The sequence below is a fragment of the Aricia agestis genome, chromosome 10, assembly GCF_905147365.1.
Source record: "Aricia agestis chromosome 10, ilAriAges1.1, whole genome shotgun sequence".
Lineage (NCBI taxonomy): Eukaryota > Metazoa > Arthropoda > Insecta > Lepidoptera > Lycaenidae > Aricia > Aricia agestis.
This window is the reverse complement of record NC_056415.1, coordinates 12070292-12097557: the sequence shown is the minus strand read 5'-3', so window position 1 is coordinate 12097557 and position 27266 is coordinate 12070292. Positions and strand designations below refer to the sequence as shown.

Genomic DNA, 27266 nt, shown 5'->3' with positions numbered 1-27266 from the left:
TTATATTAAATAACTGGCAACACCTATTTCTATGACCGTATTGGATCCAATCTCTCAGCAAATGTCAAAAATCTATGATCAAGGAAGAAATGAATCATATGTCTATATTACATTATCCAATATCATTGACTCAATGAACTCGGATCCAATATATATGATAATCTAATATCCCCCTATCACGTACTTTTGTTACATCCTGTTTAATATATTATAAAATGTTATCTGTGTTTTGATACAAACTAGCAGATATTTTAGCTCTATATTGCTCTATGTTATTAATGTGTTTATCTATCAGCATATGTTTTTTATTGTATCAAATATCATTTAGTTTAATGACGTACTGTTTATTTTTAATTTGTTTCAATCCAATGCGCATTTTTAATTATAATACATATTCAAATTATATAAGTAATATTGTAAAATGCTATTTTATTATGTAGGTTTTTACTTTTCTGAAATATTTAGTTACATTTTATTTTCTGCTAAATTACAATAGATACGTTCTCTCTTTCTTAATAGTCTGAGTGATTTTATATCGTAGGAATTTACTATGTAGGTAAAGCAAAATTTAATATACATTTTGTATACTTTTACATCCCATAGAATAAGTATTACTATTGTAATTTGTAACCTTTAAGTTTTATTATGGCTTAAAAATAAAAAATTAAAATTACTTAAATCCTGTACTTATTTTTATTTCCTCCGTCATCTGTTGCTTTGTTTGTACAAGAATAACCTTTTTTGTTATGACGGGGATTTTTTTTTGTTAAGGAGGGGTCCTTAACAAAAGAAAACTTAGGCCAAAGGTCTCTCTAGATCTGATAGTAGAGACACCTAGGCTTAGCGTTGTTCGAGATCTTTAGCCCGGCCGCACATTATCCGAATTTCTGATCAGAAGAATTCTGACGCCCCGACACGCTCACACTTTGACACGTCAGAATTCTGATAATACGCGGGGTCCACAACAAAATATATGAACAGAGTGCGTTCCGGCGGGCGTCCGAAATCCGAATTTTTCTGATCAGAAAATATTATTTCGGATAATGTGCGGCCGGGTTAGCAATTTTGTATACTTACTTATTTTGACAACGAAAAAAAAGTTGTCACATTGTCAAATTAGCTTTGGATGTTCTTGATTTTGTTTGTTTTTAAAAGCTTTTATTCTAAACTAAACACGTAGTTTATATTCTTTTTGAAATAAACGTTGTAACTAAATAAGCAGTTAATCAGACATGAAGAAGATGACGTCTCCAACATCACAGGATTTTCGAGATTGGAAGAAATATTTCTCTTCCAAACGCTACTTCATCAATAACTTGGACTCATACCATGGACCTGTTATTATTAAAGAAGTTTCTAATATAATCATGAAAAAAGATACCGAACCCGAAACAGAAACTTCAAAACCCAATTCTCCAGCAGACGAGGAGAGAAATAACATAGCACTAGAAAACGGACAGCCGTATGAAATTATTGGTAAGTTATTCCCACCAATAGGTTTATGATTTATATTGACGGGCAACATCTGCCTGCAACTTTGTTGCGCAATAACTCTTATCTGGAAATATATTTTTTTTATTTACGCACTATTGATATCTCCATGGTCAAGACTCAAGACGGTAGGGTTACATAATCCCAAAAGCAGCACCAGTATTATTGACATTTAGTTACGAGCAGGTTTGCTATTTGAATTTTTCTTTTCGATGGTGGGATTAATATAACTACGAATGTTAAGACAGTCAGCGACACCACCACCGCGGCGGTGCCGCTGCCACTGGCGCCGTGTGTAAACAGCCTAAAACAACAATGCAACTTATATCTGTTAGTACAGTCTGAATCTTTGTTTATTAATTAGGTACTAGCTGTTTACCTGTAGGCAAAAAATATAAAACAACCGTTTTAATGTTACAATATAATTCGGTAAGTATATGTATATTGTATATTATGCTTATGTCGGATTATCACATTTCTATGGCAAGATTTCACGGCAGATCCCAAAAGAGTCTGGTCTGTATCCATCCGGGCATTGGTTGGGTACGCTTATAATGTTCCGGTCGACGTTCATCCTTAGTATATCGTCAGCACTTATACTGATCTCGCCTCCATCGGCTTGGCGTACGTTTCTCGAGTAGTACGTTCCTTGCGTGAGTGCCTTGAGAATATTTTCTAAATATTGTTTGTCCCTGTAAATTAAATAAATACCACCCTGGAATATTTGGTGATTAAATTATCTATGACTTCAAGTTTTTAGTTAATGAAAATATGGATTATCGTCATCCAGTTTTAAGGGGGTGCAACAAGCATTACTTTCTGCAATGCTTATAACTTAATAAGATTTTTTTTATCTTTCATGTTGGTCACTTTACCTGATAGCGGCACTTCTCCAGATATCCCGGCACACGCCGCTAACCAGCTGCTGGCCGACTGGGCAGTTGGTCGGCACTGTCACCATGTTCCTCGGGATACTGCTTTGACTGTAATGTAAAGAATATCCCTTAAATTCAACGAACCTTGTTTATGGTCTCATAGTTTTCCATTTGTAGCGTTAATACGGTTGATCTACCCGTATACGTTTAATAAGTACTACTTACGTTACTGCAAAGTTTCTCCATATATCTCTGCAGACACCGTTCACCAGTTCTTGACCCTCTGGACAGTTCGTCGGCACAGTGACCACGTTTTGGGGGCTGATGACACTCCTTTGTCTGAAAGTTGAGTCTCAGTTGAAAGTTCTATCTGTTATTATTAATTTAAGTGTTTGTAATATAGTGACGCTTTTGCCTGACCGAAAGAGCTCTTTCGAAGGCTCCTTTTATGTCGCCCATTTACCACGGCTTCTACGCTTAAACTCCTACATTTGTCTGATATCGTTGCGGGTCCATAGTCAGATTTAACATATTATCCCTCGGGTGCCCTTGAGATCAAATCAAAGGGTTTTGGTAGAGACTGGCTACGTACAGGTATTGTAGTGATGACAATGTGTGGTTAACCAAGTACCTGATTCGAGAAATTGATATAGCTTATATCGTCCTTTGAAAAGCTTTAACTTTTAGTATATTCATGAAATATACTTACGTCACAGCGACATTTCTCCAAATGTCTCGACATACTCCGTTCACTAGTTGTTGGCCGTCTGGACAGTTAGTGGGTACCGTCACCATGTTTCTTGGGATACTGCTTGGCCTGTAATGAAATATCACATGTTGAAATGTATGCGGAGTAACCAACAGCTTCGAATGCTAGGAACGGCGAACCGAACTCTACGAAATACCTTCAGCGAAGTGGTCGTCGCTTATTAATTACGATAACATAGACCAAAAATAAAAAAGAGTAGGAATTTACATCTTTTTCGGCCCTCCACAAATGAACTGATTTCTTAGGGGGCAAGGGCTCTACCAGAGCTGAGCGGAGCTGTGTTGCGAGGAATGTGTTTTTGAGAACCAATAGCATCGCCGCGCTGAGCGATGTCAAGGCAAAGTCATGTCAATGAAGCGATTCTATTGGTTTTCAAAAACACATTCCTCGCAACACAGCTCCGCTCAGCTCTGGTGGAAAGGCAGCCTAAGGTGGGCATAAAAGCTTATCAGATCGTAAATATTTATCGCATATATAATTGGTGGCCGACTTTATTTTATGTTTCATTATTGTTAATGTTTGTAAACTTCGTCGTCGTAGTTATTAATGAAATCTGGATTCGACTCCGTACTACGTCATCGTAATTACCGGTACAATCTTGCTTAGTCCATTGATAACATACTTACGTCACAGCGGCATTCCTCCAGATATCTCTGCACACGCCGTTGACTAGCTGCTGGCCATCTGGGCAGTTGGTCGGTACCGTCACCATATTTCGGGGATTAATTATATTCTTCTCCCTGAAAACAAATTGCGAGCATAATATTGTTATGTGGTTATTGTTCTTAATTCTTATTATTGCAATGAGCGCTTCTAAAATTCGGCTTTTGGATAGAGAGTTTGGAATGGCCTAAAGCCACGTAAAGTTTGTCTCTTTCACTCGCAAACAAGTTACGCGGAGCGGTGGAAGTAAGATAGCGTCAAATAAGTGATTGAGTATAGTATAGGAGACAATTAGTATGTCTCCTTAGCCGACTTGCAAAATGTGCTCTGGCTTCACGGACTTCAAATATTCTGGCATCTCTAATTTCAATAGTATAAAAGTTAGTTACGTTACTGCGTTGGATCTCCAGATGTCTCGACAGACGCCGTTGACCAAGGCCTGTCCTGGAAGACAGTTCGGCGGAACTGTGATCATGTTACGACCACTATAAATGACGTTCCTATAACAGAACATTCGTGATCTTTGAGTGGGTAGATTTTTAACCACCAATTCAAAGCGTACATTCTTGAATCTACCACTGCTGCTAATCTACACTGGTTGGATTGATTGAATGTAATTGGCATTCGGCAGGACGTTACGGTGTGTAATATTATAACCATTTAGCAGTACTTTTGACTCCCTCATCGTATCTATACCTAATCTACCGCCGATGTAAACAGTAAATCGTATCTTCTAGAATCTGCCAGCGTTGCGAGTGGTATCTCGATAAATAATAACTTAACATCGATTTCGGTGCTAATTTATTTATTTTTGCGTAACAAAGAACACCCTTATCTTCTGATTGTTATCGGTCCCTTACAATAATTTATTGCAATTTGCAAGTTGATCAAAACAATAGCACATAGGTAATTATGTTTACACAAAGAAAATTAATAATGAATTCAAACTTTGTACTTTTCGTTTTATTTAAAAGTTCAAAAGTATAGAAAATGTTGGTACTTAGCTACATTAACCTAACTTATTAGGTTTAGAAAGGTATAAATTCTATATTCTAGAAAGGTATAATTGCTAGGTATATATTCCTTGCCATAAGTTGTTTTGTTATGTTATAATATTGTTTATATGGAAATAAAGAATTTATTTATTTATAAATAAATACTTTTAAATCATCAAAAAAGTGTAATTTAGGTAGGTAATACGATAAAAATGTAGCTAAAAGTCCAAAAGTACTTACTCGCCATAATTTTGGGCTAAGAAAGCATCAATTTTCTGTTGAATATCCACATTAAAGGGTACATTTCTACCACTCGCCAAACACAATCCCAGAAGGAACACAAGTATAACTGACATTTTGATACACTGGTTTTGGAAAACGTCTTTCCAGAAAACACGGTTTGTTGTGGAGCGTCGTTATATAACTTCAGATTTAATTGTTTTTATCGCTTATCCATCATTTATAACGAGTCGCAAGATAACAAACGTCCTTATCTTAAAATCGTATCTAATATAATTAATATGAATAGATACAGGTAGTCTGAAGTATAATGTAGCGAATCACAGCTAAACTCTTAAAGCCCGTTCCGATACTAAAATTCTCTATTTTTGTTCGCTTTGTTTACATTTGCCTGAAATAAACTGTGTTGTTAGTTGCTAGCTCCTCACATTCATGTTTGATACCGCCCCTTGAATTCTGCGCATTTTTGTTAATTTTTAATATATTTTATGAATAATACCTGATACAATAATATTACCTACTTAAATGCAAATGAGATTCGTAAATCGTACGGATACCCACATATTATACGGTTTTAATTATCGGTAATACAACTTACAAAACATCCTCAAAAAATATTAGCGTTTATCTTTTAATTGATTAAGACACCGACATAGATTATTATGAAATATTTACCTAATCATGAGAAATAAGATAATGCAATAGCTACCTTCGTCTGAAACTCTGAACGTCGCTTAATCATGTCGGAACAGACGATCTTATATGGACTGCTCTATCTAGACACGGCGACATAAAGCAGAATATTAAGATCCTACTCTACGTAGTATCTTTTTTAGGGTTCCGTACCTCAAAAGGAAAAAACGGAACCCTTATAGGATCACTTTGTTGTCCGTCTGTCCGTCTGTCAAGACCCTTTTTCTCAGGAACGCGTGGAGGTATGAAGCTGAAATTTATATCAATTGCTCAGGTCTACTGTCCCTTGAAGCTGTGAAAAAATCAAACTTCTAAGCCAACGCAATCAAAAGATACAGCCGTTTATGCCGCAAATTTTCGACACTTGCAAGGGAATCAAAACCTACAGGGTGCTTCCCGTGAACTCAGAATCTTGAAATTTGGTACGAAGCAACGTCTTATAGCATAGATAAAGGAAAAATTACGAAAACCATAAATTTTTAGTTACATCACATAATATATTTTTTTTTAATAATTTTAAACTTACTACCCATTTCCTCATAAACGCGTAGAGGTAATTGAAATTCATACCAAATACTCAGGTCTATAATACCTTTAAGCTGTCGGAACCCTCGGTGCGCGAGTCCGACTCGCACTTGGCCGGTTTTTTTTTTCATGATTACGGTCCTGCGACCATAATAATTGGCTGGAAGTGGAATCACATTAAAAAAGCAGCATTAGGGCGTTTGTGCACTACACGGAATTTTACCGTCCGGCGGAAATCGAGATGCCGCGCCGCGCCGGATGGTAAAATTCCGTGTAGTGCACAAACGCTCTTACTATAGCTGGCTTACTCCTCAAAATAATCTCAATGACTATATCCCAATCCGATTCCGATCCTAATTTTGCTGCAGTGTTGATAAAATTCTTTCTTGTTTATAATCACAGTTATGTAAGTAAATCTTAGGTACCTAATGTAATAATGTCCACTGTATGATTCCTGTAACAATATTATTCTCAACAGGTACTGTAACCGATCCTCATGTAACAAACATGGACTTCGTGTCAAGAATCATATCAAAATCTGAGTGCCTGGCCGAAATGATCAGCTGCGGAACGGTCATTTTGGACATCACCAGCGAAAATTCACTTTCTCTTAAACCGATTCTAGAGTTTTTGAAACGTAAGTTATGTAGTTTACAAAAGTAATAAAGCAGTGACAGTTTGCCTTATTCTTTCGTTGCGTCTTTGCAACGAAAGATGGCATTGTATGCCAAAGACGTTGACGCTGCGAAGACGCGATAACTTATCAGATGCTACAAGATTACCACGCCAACGGTTACGCGTCCATATCAGTCTCGGCCAATCGGTCGCACTCTCCGTTGTCACTGCACCGACCGTGACAGTGCGGCGCTACCTTTCTTGTCCGTCAAATCGTTGAAACATAGCGGCGACGACGACGCAACGCTATTCGATAACGTTCCGATTGTTTTAAGGTCGATGTCCATTGATTTGGCCTAGGTGTTACTTAGTTTTGTTTATCTGTAATCTCTTAGTTATTTGTTTAACAGTAAACAGCCAATTTGACGATAACAAAGATCTGGATAAACATTGTAAATCACTTCTCTGAGAATGGTGCCGATAAGCTGTTCTACTTTTCAGTGCTGAGAGAGTTACTAGAAATTGAGTCGAAATTAAACGAAGGAAGAGAAGGCGAAAATTATAAAAAGCGCTATTTGATTTTGATTTCCACTGTAATGACTTGGGCTCTCACGAAACCGTTGGATCCGGTAAGAGGACACTGTCCACTGATTGATTCTTGTTATGGATTAATTTAATGCCCTGTAAAGTTTGTCTTTTGCTATCTATCTTTATTTGGATTGGCTGACGTCAAATACTTACCAAAAATCAACGCTATTACAAAAAGATCCTTGTCCGAAAACCTTAGAATTTAGAAACCGGGCACTAGTAATGAGTTGGATAATTTCTACGACTTTCTTGGTGAAACTCGATAGGAAATATAAAAGTTGTGTAGTTCTAACGCATGATTTAAATGCTCACGATGGTTAAATTTTTCGATTTTCTAGGATACCCCAGATATGCCATTCATCGAAACAGATTTCCGAAAACGGAAACCTCATCCGAATTTCCGGACGCACTATGATATTGAAAACGAAGTGATCGGCATGGCAAGAAAGTTCAAACCTCAAATTGGGTCGGTGCAAAGTACAATGTAGTTTTTTGTATATTGTAATTTGTAAAAACCTTTAGTTATTTGATGAATTATTCTTATTTGATTGAAACGGAACTTTTTAAAAATAAAATAACCAAATTTTATTTTATTTTTAGAGAGTGTCTTTGTTGACTTGGGGTGTGCACTGGTTGTAAACTAGACATTAGGCTTGTTGAGGTAAACTGTTTCTGCTTTTTGCGTTTCTTCATACGCAAAATGAAAAGAAAGCTAGTTCACTTAATTCTATAGGCAAATATTTTCTCATCAAAATAGACAGTAACTAAACATTTCTATCGGTTTTAAATGAATATCTTTGGAACAGTACGATCGTGGTTGCGTCTGGTATAACATACGGCGGACAAGAAGATGTACTTTTCTACTGGTTCCAGAAGGCTTGGGAATGTGAGCCATTGTTGCCCATAATATCCACTGGAGGAAACTTCCTCCCACTCATAAACGTTCAGGATTTAGCTAAGTACGTTTTTTAGACAAAATCTGTTGACTTACCTATGTAAAATCCTAAGCAATCATCGTCTTTTTGTAGAAATTGAAAATGTATTAGAGCGTCACATTGCATTGTTTTTAAATATTATTGCATAATGTTTTGTAGATTCATTATACTATAATATGATTATTGCATAATATTTTGTATATTCATTCATTTAATGTGAATTGACTCGTATTTGTCAATTCACATTAAATGAATCTGTTTTTCAGAGTTATATACAAACTGATTGAAAATTTTCCTAAAAAGCTGTACATTTTGGCGGTGGAACAGAATATTATGAAACAAAGAGAGGTATACCAGTATCTTGAATTCAGAAATGATAATTTTAAAGAAGAAATAATTTAGAAAGAAAGAACAATTTCAATTCATATTATATTACTTTTAGATCATCAAGGCTCTCGGCAGAATATCTGGTTCAGGAATGTTCACGAATGTTCCAGCTGAAAAGGCGTTTTTAATACCTGAATTAGACGTAAGCTTTGTAGCTAATAATATTATTATATAATTATTAGTTTAGCTGCTTTTAGTTCCAATTTCATCAACGATTGCTATAGTGGCTTACCTTCACTTTCATTTATACGAAATGAAAAAAACTGACATTATTTTAAATAGACAATGATAATTATCTTCAACACACATTGGCGAAGTTGGTATTTATCAAATTGATGAAGTAAAAAGTTTACATTCTATATTGTAGCAAAGAATGTATGACATGATAATGTTGAATGTAAGCATGGAGCCCGTCTTCATAGTGGAAGAAATGGGACTAGAATGGACATCGGAAATGACGTTTGAAGAAAACGTGCCGACTCTTATGAAGCAGTTCACCAAAGCTAGGAAATTGAAACCTTTTAAGGTAAATTGTTAACTTTAACTAAAAATAATACTACTAGTTAATACTAATGCTACATATTCGTATATTGTTTGTTTGTAAAAGTACAGAGCAATAATTATTATGTTGCTATTAGTTAAAATTTAGGTTCGGTTAGTTACTTAATTGTTATGCAATTTTAGCATAGCTTTTAGTTATAACATCGTCTTCAGGTAATTGTTTACGGGCCACCGGTAGTTGGAAAGACGACTTTGGCGAAACAGATTTGTGAAGCGTATGGTCTCGTGTATGTCTCATACGACAACATCATACATGATACGATTGATTACACGGTATAGTAATATTTAAATAGATACTCTGTTAATTTTTTACTCTATTATGCTCAATGTTTGCAATAAGTAACCGCCAAAAAAGGCAGTAAAGAGTGAGTTATTAACAAGAATGCATTTTTTGTTAAAATTACTTTTACAAGTTGTGTCTTTTTTTTCTAAAGCAATTTCGTGTGAATTACTGGGAGATGAAAGACAAGGAAAGGGAGATGAAAGAACAGTCACCCCGATCGGATATGTCGCTCTCGGACGAAGAAGAAGACGATGATGATGATGATAGAGAAACGACTCGACAGACCCTAGCACTCTTGAAATCTGGTCGTCCATTTAGTAACGAAGAGATTATTGGGTAATCATTTTATACATACTTCATACCTCATACCAAGTAAAAACCTTATTGAGGTAGGTATATTATTTATTCATGTGTTTTTTTTATATGAAATGAGGGGGCCAACGAGCAAACGGGTCACCTAATGGAAAGCAACTTCCGTCGCCCATGGACACTCGCAGCATCAGAAGAGCTGTAGGTGCGTTGCCGGCCTTTTAAGAGGGAATAGGTTAATAGAGGAGGGTAGAGATGGGAAGGGGAGGGAATAGGGGAGGGTAGGGGATTGGGCCTCCGGTAAACTCACTCACTCGCCGAAACACAGCGCAAGCGCTGTTTTACGCCGGTTTTCTGTGAGAACGTGGTATTTCTCCGGTCGAGCCGGCCCATTCGTGCCGAAGCGTGGCTCTCCCACGTCTGTCATGTGTGATTCAAACTATGTTACATGGCTTGCAAAGATCGTATCCAACGAAGGGCCGCTCGAATTGTTGACTGCCATAGTGTTTCAAACAGCTTGGACCCCCTGGAATTACGCCGAGATGTTGCTTCACTCTGCATCCTCTATCGGTTGTATCACGGGGAGTGCTCTGAGGAATTGTTCGGAATCATACCACCTGCAACTTTTCGCTATCGTCCCACGCGAAAAATATACCATCCTCATCACCTTGATGAGTGGCAGTCTTCCAATGTGCATTTCTCGCGTAACTTTCTGCCGCGCACTGTAAATTTCTGGAACGAACTGTCACCAGCAGTATTTCCGGACCTATACGACCTGATTTTCAAGAAGAGAGCGTATTCCCTCTTAAAAGGTCGGCAACGCACCTGCAGCTACTCTGATGTTGCGAGTGTCCATGGGCGACGGTAATTGCTTTCCATCAGGTGACCCGTTTGCTCGTTTGCCCCCTTATTTCATAAAAAAGAGATTAGGTAAGATAACTTAAAGTAGCACAGTTTGGTGGACTCTATCTTGGTTTTTATTTAATCAGGGCTCCTTACTAACTAGTCACCGCCTATGCCTATGATCGAGCAGGAATTGAAATTTGAGCAACAGCCGTCGATTTCTCATGAGAAACTCGTTTTTGAAATAAGCGTTAAAAGATTTAGGTACCTAGATTGCCTTAAGCATCATAGGAAAATAGTTTTTTTTTAAATCTTTATATAAGACTTGGTTCATAAAGGGAAATAGTTTAAAAATTTAATTACCATTGTTTTCACAGATACATACGTGAGAGATTGTTAAGAAGAGATGCTTTAAACAGAGGATGGGTTTTGGATGGAGTACCCACAACTCTGCAGGAATGCTCTCTATGTAAATTACTTTTATGTTTTTATAAAAGATTTCCAGAGTAACAGTCCTTACTAGTGGTGTTTATGTAAAATTTTTAGGCTAGTTAAAAACATTTAAGTTAAACTATATCATTATGAAACAAACAATACACATAATCTAAGATATATTTTTCACAGTGTTTGATATCGGAGAGGAGGAAAATTCTGTCGCAAGTGAGGACCAAGATACGTTTGACGAAGATGTTGACTTGTATAACAATGTGTTAAAGAAGCTTTTGCCAGGTGTGGTCTCTATACAACTGTTATTAAAAATATTAGTTATCTAAATATGTTTTATCGCTGTGAAGTGATACAAAACAACACTTGTCGCTAAATACCGGACTTGTGGGAAGTAATCGACTATCTTTCAATAACATAGTCGCCTATCAATTTTAATAAATATATAGTGTAGCTATAGCGTATATGCAAAATAATCTTTGAATGTTTTTTGTAAGTATTACCTAAATATTGATTTATAGGCAGAATGCGGACCTACGCAATTTGGTTGGGTATTAGAGTCAATTATGTCGCGATCTGTGGACTGGGCTTAACATAACCTGAACAAATTATTTTGCTATGCTAAAATTGATCCATAACCATCTGCAATTTCTCTCATAGTACATACTGACGATATGAAATAATATTGTTACAGATATCGTCGTGTCACTAGAAGCTACCGATGAATTTATATGCGACAAGGCAATGCGACTACCCAACGGCGATGGCCAATTTGACGAAGAGGTTGTCTTACAACGGCTGAGAGAATTCAGAGCTGGGGACACTAATGAGACGACACCATTGAGTTACTTCGAAGAATTAGAGATACACCCTATGAGGCGTACTGTGGGGGATCATAATGATTATGCCATGAAGAGTGCGTTTTCAGCTGTCACTTTGCGCCTGGGAAGAGCTTGTCGTTATAAGAAATTGATAGGTAAGTAAAATATTTGCTGAGCAATATTAGCTTTTGTAATAACAATAGGCTTTGGTTAAATTGTAAATTTACTTGAATCAATATGCTTATTCCTCAAGGAGAGTTCTCTAATACCTAAAGAGTCTAGAACATTTAGGAATTTGGAGATGATTTTTAAATACAGCTTTTTTATCAATATGCTTTACAGTTTACATTATTCACATAATGGATTTTTATAAAATTATGCTTACTTTAGGCTTTTGCGTAATTCATCGATTGCTTACTCGTAGATGCTAGAATAGAAGCTGAAATAAAAGCTAAGGCTGAGCTAGATGCCAAGAAAAATAAAGAAGCAAAGGAACAGGCAGAGTTGGAAAGGAAAATGAAGGAAACTAGAGAGAAGAATATGGAGTATTGGGTAAGGATATTTGTAAAATTTGCATAAGCAAGGGAATATCACCATTCATCATTATAATTTTAAATGCTCGGTCTAAAAAAACTTATAATTTTTTTAGACCGAGCATTTAATATCCCCTTTTTCGATGTGAGCACATTTCTTTTCAGGATACGTTTCGCGTTATTTTATGATGCCGACAAATTTTATTGTTGATCCTTATCTTTATCGTTATTAGCACCACAAGAAGATTGCAAAGGGGTACGAACCTTTGTGGCATAGGCCATCTTGATTTTTTTTCAAATTTTCCGAGCAAAATAAGTGGTATATTTGGATAGAGTACACTTTTACAAACAAAAAATATACAAACAAAAAATAACATGGTATCCTAAATTGTCACGTTTCCGAGATATTTGGAAGTAAAGATCGCCATTTGAGTCCTTTGGACTCATTTTTTGTCTGTATAAGTGTACATTGTACTCTATCCAAATATACCACTTTTATCGTGCTCGGAAATAAAAAAAAATCTAAACGGCCGGCGGCTAGATATGCCAGGCTCCATACAAAAATGTTCGAACCCCTTTGCAGTGCAGGGTGCTTACTGCTTAGGTATACGTGGGAGAGCCATGCTTCGGCACGAATGGGCCGGCTCGACCGGAGAAATACCACGTTCTCACAGAAAACCGGCGTGAAACAACGCTTGCGCTGTGTTTCGCCGAGTGAGTGAGTTGACCGGAGGCCCAATCCCCTACCCTATTCCCTTTCCTACCCTCCCCTATTACCCTATTCCCTCTAAAAGGCCGGCAACGCACCTGCAGCTCTTCTGATGCTGCGAGTGTCCATGGGCGACGGAAGTTGCTTTCCATAAGGTGACCCGTTTGCTCGTTTGCCCCCTTATTTCATAAAAAAAAGGTATCTATACTAATAACATAAACCGCGAAAGTGTGTCTGTCTGTCTGTTCCCGCGCGATAAACTAAATTTGGTGCAACGGAGTTGTGGGCGTCATCTAGTAATATATAAACTTTAGGCCGAGGTGTATGCATCGATGCAGGAAGAGGAAGAAGCGGCTCTGGCGGCGGAGACGGAGCCGATGCGTCAATACCTCATGAACCACATCTTCCCCACGCTCACCACGGCTCTGCTGGAAGTAGCCAGAGTCCGTCCCGATGATCCCGTTGATTTCCTAGTAAGAACCACAGATCTAAGATTTTGGTATAGGTATTAAATTTTACGGGTTGTAGTTGATTGGGAAAAACTTAGATTTCTCCTCTAAATCCATTATAACCTGGATATTATGCATGATTTTTAATGCCTGACTTTATTATGGTTTATTTGTCTGGAATTTTGCATTAGGTAAACCCTTTCAAATCATGATGTGCATCAGCATTCTTTTTCAAACTCTCACCCATGAAGTACCAATTTGGTCTTGCAAAAATTACTTGGTAGGCAACTTAATTTTACATAATTTAGATGTGAGCATAGACATAATTTTATAGGTAGATACTGCATAGATAAAATTAATCGAAATCAGTTGCCATTATCAATCTTATTTTGAAAGTTTCACGGAACTGTATAAATACGACGATAATAATTACATTCAGATGAGTATTAAGATTACGATTTCGAAAAACAAAATTCAAAAATCTTTCGTTATATAGGTATCTAGAATTATCCGTAAATTGATTGATTACGAATGATTGATGCCTGTAAAAATCATTAATTTTAGGCTGAATACTTATTCAAGATGAATCCAACGGGAAAGATGTTGGAGCCGGGATTTAATTTACAAGCTGAAATGCTTTTGAAGAAAATAAAGATGCTGGATGATTCCATGAAAGATTTGGACATAAAGATAGATCCACTGCTACCGCCTGATGTCGATGCCGGAGGACCGACTATAAAGAAAAAGATAGATAACATGTTCTCCTTATAATTAAAGTAAATTATAGTTCTATGATTGAAAAAAAATATATTTATTTGCCATTAAAGTCACTATATTCGATTAAAAGGTCTTGTTTTATTTGCGCATAACATTTCTTTCAACATTATGACGTAGTAAACGGTGGCGATTAATTTCGTATTATTGCTTATAATCCCGAATTCATTTAATCTTTCCGTGATAAACCAGATTTTATAACATTCATGATTGATGATGATTGTATCCATGTAGAAGCAAGATTTTAAAACGGATAAGACTGATCTTATTCGTTCTTAGCCTTAAATATTTTTCGTGGAACATGATGTTGTAAATGTAAGATTTAATTTACTATGTTACATTAAATTAAAATTTCGGTCATTGTATATTCGTAAAACATAGTTCTCAATAGGTATTGAAGTCACTTTAATGACTTTATGTGCCGTACAATGGAAAATTATCCAACCATTATGTAGTATTATTTCACCTAATTGGAGTTACAAACAAATCTGTCACGCGACTGAATCAATATTGTCGTTGAATCTGATATCTTTAGTCATGAGTCACGTTTCAAACATGGAATGTGTAATCCCTTAATATGAGGGTACACCCCGAAGTGAAAGTGAAAAAAACAGTGAGACCGTCTCGTAACAACTCTGTGTCTAAACATCAAAAGCACAAGAATGATGACGGGTTTCTACCTCTCCTGGCTGACAGTCTACGACATCAGACAACGGAGTTTTTTAACAACTCAACGTTACACGGTGTAAGATATATCGCTGAAAAGGATCGACCGTTTTGTGAGAAGTGAGTATTTTTGCATAGTAAGATATAGCTATAAAAGGGTTAAAATTATATTCGTAACTAGCTGTTGCCCGCGACTTCGTCCACGTTAACATAGTATAATAACAAAGATGGATAGTCCGCTAACAAATATGAAAAAAGTAAAATATAACCTCCTCCTTTTTGGAAGTCGGTTAAAAAGTAGCCTAAGTTACACCTTACTACATTAGCTATCTACCAAAAAAAGTCCCGGCAAAATACCTCCAGCCGGAAGTCAGTTAAAAAGTAGTCTAAGTTACACCTTACTACATCAGCTATCTACCAAAAAAGTCCCGGCAAAATTCCTGCAGCCGTTTCAGAGATTAGCCGGAACAAACAGACAGACAGACAGACAAAAATTAAAAAAAATGTTATTTTGGTGTATGTATCGTATATAAATTCATATGCATGTAGTAAAAAACGGTTCTTACAATATTACAAACAGACACTCCAATTTTATTTATATGTAATATAGATGTAAGTATAGATGATAATTGATGCGTAATCCACTATAGAAGTAAATGGAACGACGAACAGTTACGTTGTCTATAACTGTAGCAGTATTATGATTTATGATGCGTATCACTACATACGAGTAGCCTTCTATATAAGTAATAACGCCTAATGTTATTACTTTCCTGTAGAATAACTGCGCTAAGTTAGGCTATATAGTGTTATATTCAAGTAGTACGAGTAAGCTATATATATATATATATATATATATATATATATATATATATATATATATATATATATATATATCTTAATATATATATTTCTTGTGTGCGTGTGTATGTGACTGAACTCCTCCTAAACGACTGGACCAATTTTGATGAAATTTTTTGTGTGTGTTCGTGGAGATTCGAGAATGGTTTAGATTTACAGTTTGGTCTACTGGAAAATGTTTTTTCAATTAATTTCTTATTTATAAGGAGTTGTTGATTTTGGAATGTTTTACATTAGATCCGGCGGACGGCGCTATCATCGCATTCAATATTATTCTATTTCAATTTTAGTTTGTCCTGACAGATGGTGCTACGATTAATTTGAAAAAAATTTTGTTATTCAATTCATGTGCTGATTAAAATATTAAATAAATAACACATAGGCTACAATTTTAACCGACTTTCAAAATGGGGGAGGTGTTATGTTCGTTTTCTTATATTCAACGATTACTCCGCCGTTTGTTAACCGATTTTCAAAATTTTTCTTTTGGTATATAGGGTATCATCCCAATTTGGTATTATATTCAGAAAAGTGGTGATCTGATGAAGGATCCATAAGTAATCGAGGGAACTCCTCAAAACTTATAGGGAAACATATGGTGACTTCGGTTTCGTGAGAAGTATTCTAAGCATATGCTACCAACAAGTAAGATTTTGCACCGAGATATACCTGGTATACCGTGGTTCGGAAGGTGCTGAGAGAATTCCTGATTCTTTATAGATACAAGTTTGGGAGTTTCGGCGTTGTTTTAAGAACAGAAAGCATATGCTACTATGCAAATTACATTCTTCATCATCATCATCATCATCATCACTACCATATCATACCATTTCATAGTCTTTTAGATCGAGACTCGAGTTTGTCAAGCGATAATTAAAAAAAATCTATATCTACCTAATATTATAAACCTGAAGAGTATGTTTGCTTGAACGCGTCAATCTCAGAAACTACAGGTCCGATTTAAAAACTTATCTCAGTGTTAGATAGATCATTTATCGAGTAAGACTCATCATTTATCGAGAAGGTTATATTATATTATTACTCTAAGACTAATACGACAGAAGAAACTCAGGAAAATGTGGGAAAAACGGGGGAAATATTTTTTATGGGAAAATGTACCTACGGATTCTGTAAAATTTCTAATTTACGCGGGCGAAGCCGCGCGGGACATCTAGTATATATATATATATATATATATATATATATATATATATATATATATATAAGCGTATACACCCGTAGAGGTACTACGACGCGTAACGCTACATACACAATCGTAGAGGTACAACGACGCGTAACTCTACATATACAACGGTAGAGATACTACGACGCGTGAGTCGTGACGCTACATACACGACAGTAGTGGTAATACGAGTATTACATAATATACCACTGTAGAGCTTCTACGACGTGTAACTCTACGTATACAACCGTTGACTGTAGAGGTACTACGACGCGTAACGCTACATACACAATCGTAGAGGTACAACGACGCGTAACGCTAGTACTACACTACCATAGAGGTACTACGACGCCTAACGCTACTACACGACCGTAGAGGTACTACGACGCGTAACTATAAGTCGTAGCCGTAGAACGTATAGATTTTGAAATAAAGTACTTGCGTATAGTAAATTTCATTATGAAAAATGTGGAAATATATATTTTTTTTTCACTTCAAAATTATTTTATAACTTGGATAATATTATGAACAGTGATTAATGTTGATAAAATTTCAGGTTCATGTGGTTCAGTTTTACTGCAGTAGGTGCTGTGGCAACGTGCATCATTATTGTTAGTTTATGGGAGAAGTTTCAGACTAATCCTACAATCACAGGTTTGTATTAATCAGTAAAATACGATTTCAAGTTTGTTATATTATTAATTACAAAATTTAATAGATGTAAAAAAAAATTGTGTGAAAGCGAAGACGTTATTATTATTATATTTTAAACCCTTTTTAGTAATGAAACAACCTTTTACTTGTTTTTCTAGGTTTGGACACAGACTTTCACAACTGGGACGTGCCTTTTCCTGCGGTAACAATTTGTGACCTGGATCCCGTAGATCCAGAATTGCTACAAGAATATATTTCCAAGTAATAATTGAAATTTCTAAGACCACAATAATTATAAAAAGATTATCCTATGATTACAGTGGCTTTTTCAACAAATCAGACAAAGACGTAACATAATCCATATTGCTGTCCTTGTCTGACAGTCTGATAATAAACGAAGTGTGTTAAAGTTAAAGTTAGAAGTTTTGATAGACAACATAGATTTTCCTATAGCCGCAATATTAAGGGCGTTCGCTGCGTTGAGCGTGTACCCGGCGCGGGCGCCTGCGCCGTGCACCCGCCTGACCGTCGCGGGCGGTCGCGACGGTCACCCGTCTCTCGCAGCGACCAGTATAATTTCGATCGCGCGGGTCACGGGTCGATACCTATGGATTTTTTATTGATATATTACCTAGCCAACAGACGACGACGCCGACGTGTATTGGCGAATAATAATCTATTTTGTGAGCAACTTATTGCTTTAACGACACAACAGCAGCTAAAGCTATTCCAGCAGATGGCGTTGTTAAGTAACACGAAGTCAATGAGTGTTCGCTATACCGAGCAAAGCTCGGTCATCCAGGTACTTAATATTATGTGACAGAAACACAGAGACGATGTATAATTACAGAGTATGGGGCGACGATCCGCCAGCGAAAGCGGAGGAGATGTTACGTTGGCTATCCACGCTGAGCTACCAGTCGATAGTGGACCGAGTGTCAGAGTTCACCGCTCCGGAGTTAGTGGGGAAACCTGGAGAAGCCTTGGAGCCAGCTGTCGACCCTAAACAGGCGGTTTTTAGTGTACGGTCCATTATTACGGTATTAGTTTTACTGAAACAGTAATTGTAGTAGCTATACTGTTATATTTAGTGAGGTAAATCGCTGCCTTAATTGTTTCTACTTTGCTATAAACATAATATAGGTATCGCTTATCTGCAGAGTGTAATTGTTGAGACTTTTATATAAAGTTTAATGTAAACTCTAAATGTGACATATTTTGTGATGGTTTATGAAGAGCCTAATCCTAAGACCAGGGGTTCCCAATCTTTTTCAGCCTGCGGTGCAGTTATACGTCAAAATATTTTGTCACGGCGCCCTACTCTACCTAGCTATTAGAAAAAGATACATAAAAACATATTTATTGATTATAGTTTGGTTAAGCAGCTGCAGGTAAATAATAAATAATAATGAACAAATATTTAATTATCTACCCGCTAATTAAAATATAATTAATATTGCGGTTTCGTATAATGATGGAGGATCGACTCAAGGCGCCCCTCTTGCCTTTCCACGGCGCACACTATGGGACATACACTTTGCGCTATTGGAACATACATTATTGAGTCTACGTTCACATTTACGTGACAACGCTTATACTTAACTGTGAACAAAAAAATATATACTTATGGAAATTCAGTAAACTGAGCGATGCTCTTGAGAATGTTCGGGGTCTGAGAGTTTGATGAAAAGACAGCCTTTATTATACCCATAAAGTTAATATACCTAGCGGAATAGAGAAACAAAGACTTGAGCAAGAGAGATGTCACTATAAGTAACACTGCGCGGTAAAAAGAGACGTGTGATACTTGACAGCAACACTCTTTTTTTGACGTCCAGTCGGCACGTGCCGCATGTTGACAACTTAATCTCATAGAAATCATGTTCAATCATGCTTGTGTAAGTGTATACGTACACATATTTTTACACACAGATGAAACCAATTTCGGTTTAGTTTGACAGCTCGAGATTGTTGCTCTATTCCGCTAGGTATATTAACTTTATGATTATACCCAGGTGGTGCGACACTGCGAGGTGCTGTTCTACGACTGCGAGTGGAAGGGCGACAGCGAGGAGTGCTGCGACATGGTGTCGCCCGTCTTCACCGAGATGGGCTTCTGCTACGCCTTCAACTCCAAGCACGCCGAGACCACCTGGCCGTGGTGAGTTTATAGTGCCAGTGTGGATGGAGCCAGGTGGTGCGGCATTGCGAGGTGCTGTTCCACGACTGCGAGTGGAAGGGCGACAGCGAGGAGTGCTGCGACATGGTGTCGCCCGTCTTCACCGAGATGGGCTTCTGCTACGCCTTCAACTCCAAGCACGCCGAGACCTCCTGGCCGTGGTGAGTGTATAGTGTCAGTGTGGATGGAGCCAGGTGGTGCGGCATTGCGAGGTGCTGTTCCACGACTGCGAGTGGAAGGGCGACAGCGAGGAGTGCTGCGACATGGTGTCGCCCGCCTTCACCGAGATGGGCTTCTGCTACGACTTCAACCCCAAGTACGCCGAGACCACCTGGCCGTGGTGAGTTTATAGTGCCAGTGTGGATGGAGCCAGGTGGTGCGGCATTGCGAGGTGCTGTTCTACGACTGCGAGTGGAAGGGAGACAGCGAGGAGTGCTGCGACATGGTATCGCCCGTCTTCACCGAGATGGGCCACCTGGCCTTGGTTAGTTTTATCTAACTACAGTAAAGCTAAATGCGAGGCGATATTTTGACAATAGATTGTTTTTTTATGTATGTGTATGTTTGTTTCACTATAGCAACATAAAACTATTAATCTGATGGCTATATTATGTTTGACATAATGGCCCAAGTAGACAAGTTTCTATAAGCTGTATGAGATTACGAAGTTAACTGATCACTCTGTTACAGGCGAACCCAAACGGACACGTTCACGGAAGCGTTCATCCACGAGACGGACGCCAAGTGGTCCTTCATGTTCAACTCCTTCAGAAACGACACTACCATTGACGTAATAATTTCTTACGATTATATCTAATTTTAGGGCTGATTTCATAAGAGTAGTAGGCACCAGATTATACTGCTGAGGTCAAGCAGGGCCCGCTTAGCGGCTCCGGTCAAAGATAATTTTTGTCGCCCTTTACATAAATTTGCTAGTTGTTTTTGGGGGATAATAGGGGAAACATTTAAGTAAAATACTTAAATATTTCTACTATCCAATCTAAAGTAGGTTGGAAGGTATACTTCTCAAACTTGGCTGGTGGATGAGTAATGGATAGGTTATAAGATAGAAATAAGTCAATTTTACCGCCCTTAATTTTTTGCCCTTTTCCGCATATGCCCATCTCGCCCTCCTTTAGATCGGGCTCTGCTGAGGAGTTGAGTTGACGCTGGATGTGTTTGCATCGATACATTGCTAATCTGTGATATATGCGCCCGATACTGCAACAATGTATGCGGTAAGCCAGCAGTTATGTATATCAGCAGTTCTTGCATTTCAGATCTACATACACTCAACCGAGGAGATGGCAGGGTTGGAACAGACTGCACAGCATTCCTGGGACAGGCGCGTCGAGAAGGTGTCGTTCTCTGTCAAACACACATACACCACAGAGGACGCTCGTCAGCTCACTATCCGCCAGAGGAGGTACTATCAGATAAATTGATTCCTAGGCAAATGGCGGACCTAAGTAATTTCGTCGCGTTAAGTCGAACCCAGCCGACTGATCACAATTCACAGCTAACATTGAATTGACATAAGCCGACCAAATGACGTAGGTCCGTCAACTGCCTAGAAATCAATTTCCTCGATGGTACACATTATTTTTATTCATTAAACTAGATGAAGCTCGCAACTCCGTTGCACCAAAAATCGTTTAAGTCGCGGGAACCGCACATATTTCCGGGACAAAAAGTAAACTATGTCCTTTCCCACGTCTCGAAGTATCTCCATGTCACAGCAAAACGGTTCAGCACGGCGGTTTGGCCGTGAAGAGGTGACAGACAGACAGACACACTTTCGCATTTATATTATTAGTAAGTATTAATTAAACAACAGTACAAATTACAATTAATTACATAATATAGGTGCATCTTCGCTGACGAGCAGAAATTAGAGACGTCGAACATCTATACGTATTCTGCGTGCATGCGACAGTGTCGAATGCAGCGGTGCCGTGCGGCGTGTAAATGCGTGCCGCACTTTTATCCTCAAATCAGTACGTATTAACGGTTTTGGATGTGTGAATATTATGAAACGTAATATGCCGTATCTGTTGAAAATTATGATTATCGTGTGTGGTCGACATGATACTTAAAACATTATTGGTAAGTATGTGATTGTTACGTAAATACGGCTATTAACTCTTTGACGACCTCGGCGGCTCAGTGGTGAGCGCGTTGGTAGCTCAAGCCGGGGGTCGCGGGTTCGAATCCCGCCGACGGAACAAAAAGTTTTCAAAGTTCCTGGGTCATGGATGTGTATTAAATATGTGTATAATACAATAAAAATCTTAAATATATGTATAGTATAATAGTATTAAATATATTTCAGTTGTCTGGTACCCGTAACACAAGTCCTTCAGGTACTTACCACGGGGCCAGACTGACGTGGTGTGAAGCGTCCATAGATATTATTATTATATTAAAAATTTAATTACAGTTAAGTAATTAATGTTATTCTCTGAGTGCGGCAGTAAGATATTATTACTATTTAGTATTTAAATTTACTTCCAATAATAGTTTTATAGACTTTAAACTTAATAAGAGTGGCAATTCCTAATTTATAATTATTAATGCAACAAAAGTAAGGATAGAAGCTTTGTAGTTTTTTAATGTTTGGTCACAGAAACAATATAATCGTAAACATTAATAATGCGCCCACAGAAATGGATAAATGCGCCGCTTAGATATACCTATAAATATGTCTAATGTAAATATAATTTCCAGAAGGCTACCGCTACTGTACCATTCAGGAGCTAGTATGTATCGCGAAGAACGCGGCCGCCATAACGGACCCCGCGCGCTGCGCCTGCGAGCTCGGCTGTACACACACCGTGTATGAGGTGGAGAAACTCACTGATATCGAGTGAGTGTAGAGAATATGGGATGGTCAGATGTACAGTAATAAAAAAATACATGTTGCACTCGAGGACTGCCGCGGTAAAGCTATTGCATAGCATTTTTATCAACTTATGCAATTATAATCCGCATACGTCTAGTCGCATGCACACAAACACCGTGCCGAAGTCTGGCAACGCCGTATCGTCAGTCATAATGGTGGGGCGTTGGCGGTGGTATGCTAAATTGAAACGATGTTAAATGAATGATACTTAGGTGTTTTTCGTTACGGAGTTTTTTGATTCGGGCGCCACGCTCAAACCCGCGATGAAAGCTAAATAACTTTTGTCGTTTTCGATAAGAGCCCCTAGTGAAAATGTGACCATATCTTGCAATATTGCCTCTATATTATCTTCAGTAAGGTCCGTTTTCTATTAACATTGCGTAAAAATAACTTTAGAAGTCATTTCATAAATAGGATAGAAATTCATTAATAAACAAGAACGTTTCATTGCAAGAGATCGCGTTTGCGTCTTGGTATGACCTTTGACCCATAGTGTTCATTATGCGCGTGCGCTGCTATGGAATCGCTCGTATAAATTTTTGCTTTGCTTTTAGTTAAAACAAATAACTTACCCCTGGAAAGAAATACCTCCTTTTGACCAATTCACTTTCGTACTTCTGTTTTTACAATTAAACACTGAACAATGAGGCATTTTTGCACAACCGCTCCGGTGTAATCAAGTCGACACGTGCGCGCTGACTGAATGAACGTTCAACGAATCTTGCACTGCAGTGCAAGATTGAAACACGCGTACTCTACCCGCTTAGCCGTTCTATCTTGATTTATTTCTGTGGTTATCCTCTTTTTTTCAGTCCGAGCAAGCTTTCCACTTCAACGAACTCGTTGGAAACGGAGTTTGTGTCGTGGCCCATGGTGCGATACAAACGTGAGGTGCTGTTCGGTTGGGTTGATCTACTGGGTAAGTCATTTCAAATAAAAGTGAGGCTAGATCAACTAGTATCTAGATGTTTTATGAAGTTTCACTCGCACATAAATTTATTTATCGCGCTGGAACCGTAAATATTTCTGGGATAAAAAGTGTCTTATGTTTTTCCTGGGACACTTATACATTATCTCCAAATTCCATGAAAATCGATTCAGTGTTTGAGTTTAAAGAGGTTAAAAGACACACTTGCATTTGACAATAATAATTATTCTGATATTGTATATCACAATCTGTATCTTCCGTTGTCTGTAATATCTTTTATCAACAAATTGCATTTATCAACAATCAATTTGTAATAACTAATAAGTTTGTCTACTTATTCCTTTACTTGCTTTAGGAAATGATTTGCCAACATTGATATAAAACATAATCCTTATCCTTGATTAACTTTGACCGACAGAAGTCTATAAATTGTTACTTATACAGATTAAATAATCCTTGAGTCGTATGTAAATAATCCTATAGACGTACCATAAAGATAAAATAAGAACTAAGTATATGCACTCATTGGCTTTGCTCAAGCCTCTTATCTCCCACTTACCTCGTTTATCGCCGCACAGATTCCGTAAGTACACAGACAATTACTCACGCCAAGGAAACGTTGTTTGTGTAGGGGAATACCCATTACCTAGATATATTTTATTTATTTATGGCTTATATATATATATATATATATATTTAAAAGAGGCGTTATGGTATAGGGGAAACGCTTTATGCGTGCCCCGGGTTGGGGATGTTATTAAGTAAAAAATTTTCGAACAAAATCGAATTCTTTTAGTTTTTTAAACTCTTATGTTCCAGTATCGTTCGGCGGCATAGCGGGCCTGTTCCTGGGCTTTTCGCTGCTGTCGGGCGTGGAGCTGGTGTACTACTTCACGCTGCGTGCGGGATGCGCGGCGGCGCGCGACGCCGACCTGCTGCGCCGCGAGCGGGCCGAGCGCCGCGCGCGCCCGCACCCGCCGTACAACCTCAGTCTGGTGCCTTGGTAGGTATATTATACTCACTATAATAGCGGCATGGCGGGCCTGTTCCTGGGCTTCTCGCTGCTGTCGGGCGTGGAGCTGGTGTACTACTTCACGCAGCGTGCGGGCTGCGCGGCGGCGCGCGACGCCGACCTGCTGCGCCGCGAGCGGGCCGAGCGCCGCGCGCGCCCGCACCCGCCGTACAACCTCAGTCTAGTGCCGTGGTGGGCTATCCATACTAATCTATATATATATATATATATATATATATATATATATATATATATATATATATATATATATATATATATATATATATATATATATATATATATATATATATATATATATATATATATATATAGATTAGTATGGAAAACTCAAATGTGACTGACATAGTAATCTGTCAACGCACAGCCCAAACCACTGGACGGATCGGGCTGAAATTTTGCATGCAGGTAAAATGAAAGTTTGTATATAATAATACTTCTTAACGCGAGCGAAGCCGCGGGCAAAAGCTCGTATTATTATAAATGCGAAAGTGCGTCCGCCTGTCTGTCCGAATCGATTTTGCTGAAATCAGGCATGGACTATGGAGATACTTCGAGTCCCGGGAAAGGACATAGGATATTTTTCATAAACACAAGTTTTGGCACAACGGAGTTGCGGGCGTCATCAAGTAGCTTATAATATAGCTTTTGTCAATTTCTGTATCGGTGGCTGGTTATTTAGTGCCCAGGGGTGTTATTGCGCACACAAGGATACTCTCCTATTTTACTCGCGTTATCCAATCGGTCATAAACTGACACTATTGGCGTGAGATTAGCTGTTGTATATCTATCCGATGCATTTTTTTTTTTTTTTTTTTTTTTCGAAAGGGTCTAAGCTACTGGTCTGGTTAAGACCATGGTAGTTTAATCGTGGCTATAACTAGTCTGTTGCTAGTTGGTTTGGAAATAAACGAAATCCGATGCATGGTACGTTTCTTGTCAATCAGTTGGTCACCCTACATTGCCTTAACTTGCAAATAACATTTCACTTTATCTATTTTCAGGTGGAAAGAACCACCAATGCCTCAAACCTCGATCCCACTGAAAGTGAAACCGAAGCACTCTCAGCCGCCCCAGTATTCGCCGCCGCCGGGGTATACAGAATACTTACCATAATGTTATGGTTTGAAAATTAAAATCTTAAAAATAAAGGGATAATGCGGTTAAGGTGCCTACCACACTTGCATGCTTAACCACAGTTTTGCTGGCGCATGCTTCTCGCATGAAAAGACGGAAGACTGACTTTATCTACCACACGGCACAGTTATGCATGCGCAAGCCACATTCTTACCGAGATCGACGGCGTATAAACAACTAGGCTTGAAAACTGAACGTCCAACCACACGCGCAGACAAGTTTGTAAGAACAAGCGTTCTAACTAACTTGTCTGCGCGTGCCAGAATTTCAAGCAAGTTTAAAAACCGTCAAGCCAAACTTTGGGGCTTGCGCATACTACCGTTATACCAACTACACGCACAATGTTCAGTGTACAAGCCGGCCTGCGCAAGCAAAACTGTGGTCAAGCATGCACGTGTGGTAGGCGCCTAAGTTCGGATACATAGTTCAAGTTAGTTCTAAATCAGCACGTGTTTTCTTTGGTTGACACTGCATAGATGCGCATCAAATGTCGTATAGTGACTAACAGATTGTTATTTTTTTGTTAATTAAATAAAAATACAACAATATTAATGACAGAATCTGCGTAAATTGGCTTACAGACAACTTGTATGAGTGAAAAACTGAATAATAGTGTAGGCAACAAAATGCTGGCTGATTTAGCGTTAACTTGAATCATCTGAAATTACCTTGTAAAGTGTATCCGAATTTACCCAGATTAGCTATTGAAATAAAATTTCTTCTTTCTCAGTCATGATCATATTAGGTAAGTTTTTGTGGTAAAATAAACGAAATAATTATTAAGATGGCTTTTATTTAGTGTCACAATCATTATAAAGTCCATTAGTAATCACGATCGAACTACTTTACCCTGAGAACGGTCAACAGTACCCAGTAACAACGGGGCCAGGGCAAAACAGTTCAATCAACAACGACCTAACAGACACTACAAGGCCTCTCAAGTTACATTCTTAAACTGAATCATAAACAATTTCATTCAGAATATAATGAGTAATGACTGTGCTTAATGAAAATTTGAGGGTTTGCGGCAAGGTGATTGCGCCATCCCTAGAAGTATTAATTAACCCATCAATCCCCAAGCGATAGCCGGCTGTCGCATAACAATTGAAAATCGATTGTGTCTGCGATACCCACGATGGAGGTGTTAAGGACGATAGAACACTTCGATTCTGTCTGAAATTCCACGGAAATACTATTTTGCAGATATTAGGAACGAATCTGCAT

The 27266-nt window shown here is 38.1% G+C and overlaps 2 protein-coding genes across 10 annotated transcripts; one reads left to right on the top strand and one right to left on the bottom strand.

Moving 5' to 3' along the window:
* Positions 1 to 1136: 1136 nt before the first annotated feature.
* On the top strand, positions 1137 to 26800 carry LOC121731122 (adenylate kinase 7-like). 7 transcript variants are annotated; one of them, XM_042120467.1, is made up of 16 exons: positions 1137 to 1476; positions 6730 to 6888; positions 7368 to 7495; positions 7793 to 7920; positions 8261 to 8413; positions 8656 to 8737; positions 8832 to 8918; positions 9144 to 9302; positions 9491 to 9610; positions 9772 to 9956; positions 11150 to 11241; positions 11397 to 11501; positions 11911 to 12192; positions 12462 to 12589; positions 13594 to 13752; positions 14293 to 14540. In XM_042120467.1, the coding sequence occupies exons 1-16, from the start codon at positions 1233 to 1235 to the stop codon at positions 14497 to 14499; spliced, it is 2418 nt and encodes an 805-aa protein (XP_041976401.1). In that variant the 5' UTR covers positions 1137 to 1232; the 3' UTR covers positions 14500 to 14540. The 7 variants fall into 7 exon arrangements, 6 of the variants coding, with proteins under 6 accessions (XP_041976401.1, XP_041976402.1, XP_041976406.1 ...); XM_042120468.1 differs by lacking the exon at positions 9491 to 9610; XM_042120469.1 differs by lacking the exons at positions 1137 to 1476; positions 6730 to 6888 and adding an exon at positions 7074 to 7201.
* LOC121731129 lies at positions 1898 to 5266 on the bottom strand. 3 transcript variants are annotated; one of them, XM_042120480.1, is made up of 7 exons: positions 5034 to 5260; positions 4188 to 4298; positions 3762 to 3875; positions 3076 to 3183; positions 2592 to 2705; positions 2367 to 2474; positions 1898 to 2183 (listed from the first exon to the last, which is right to left on the bottom strand). In XM_042120480.1, the coding sequence occupies exons 1-7, from the start codon at positions 5147 to 5149 to the stop codon at positions 1970 to 1972; spliced, it is 885 nt and encodes a 294-aa protein (XP_041976414.1). In that variant the 5' UTR covers positions 5150 to 5260; the 3' UTR covers positions 1898 to 1969. The 3 variants fall into 3 exon arrangements, with proteins under 3 accessions (XP_041976414.1, XP_041976416.1, XP_041976415.1); XM_042120482.1 differs by lacking the exon at positions 4188 to 4298 and having other exon boundaries at positions 5034 to 5266; XM_042120481.1 differs by lacking the exon at positions 3076 to 3183 and having other exon boundaries at positions 5034 to 5265.
* Positions 26801 to 27266: the final 466 nt, after the last annotated feature.

What these genes read in the sequence shown, in the direction of transcription:
- LOC121731122 (XM_042120467.1), top strand. Translation starts at nt 1,233, where the DNA reads ATGAAGAAGATGACGTCTCCAACATCACAGGATTTTCGAGATTGGAAG. An exon ending in ATATTATGAAACAAAGAGAG is followed by an intron (nt 8,738 to 8,831) that starts GTATACCAGTAT and finishes TATTACTTTTAG; the next exon opens with ATCATCAAGGCTCTCGGCAG. An exon ending in ATGATACGATTGATTACACG is followed by an intron (nt 9,611 to 9,771) that starts GTATAGTAATAT and finishes TTTTTTCTAAAG; the next exon opens with CAATTTCGTGTGAATTACTG.
- LOC121731129 (XM_042120480.1), bottom strand. Translation starts at nt 5,149, where the DNA reads ATGTCAGTTATACTTGTGTTCCTTCTGGGATTGTGTTTGGCGAGTGGT. An exon ending in TGGAGGAATGCCGCTGTGAC is followed by an intron (nt 3,184 to 3,761) that starts GTAAGTATGTTA and finishes ATTTCATTACAG; the next exon opens with GCCAAGCAGTATCCCAAGAA. An exon ending in TGGAGAAATGTCGCTGTGAC is followed by an intron (nt 2,706 to 3,075) that starts GTAAGTATATTT and finishes CTCAACTTTCAG; the next exon opens with ACAAAGGAGTGTCATCAGCC.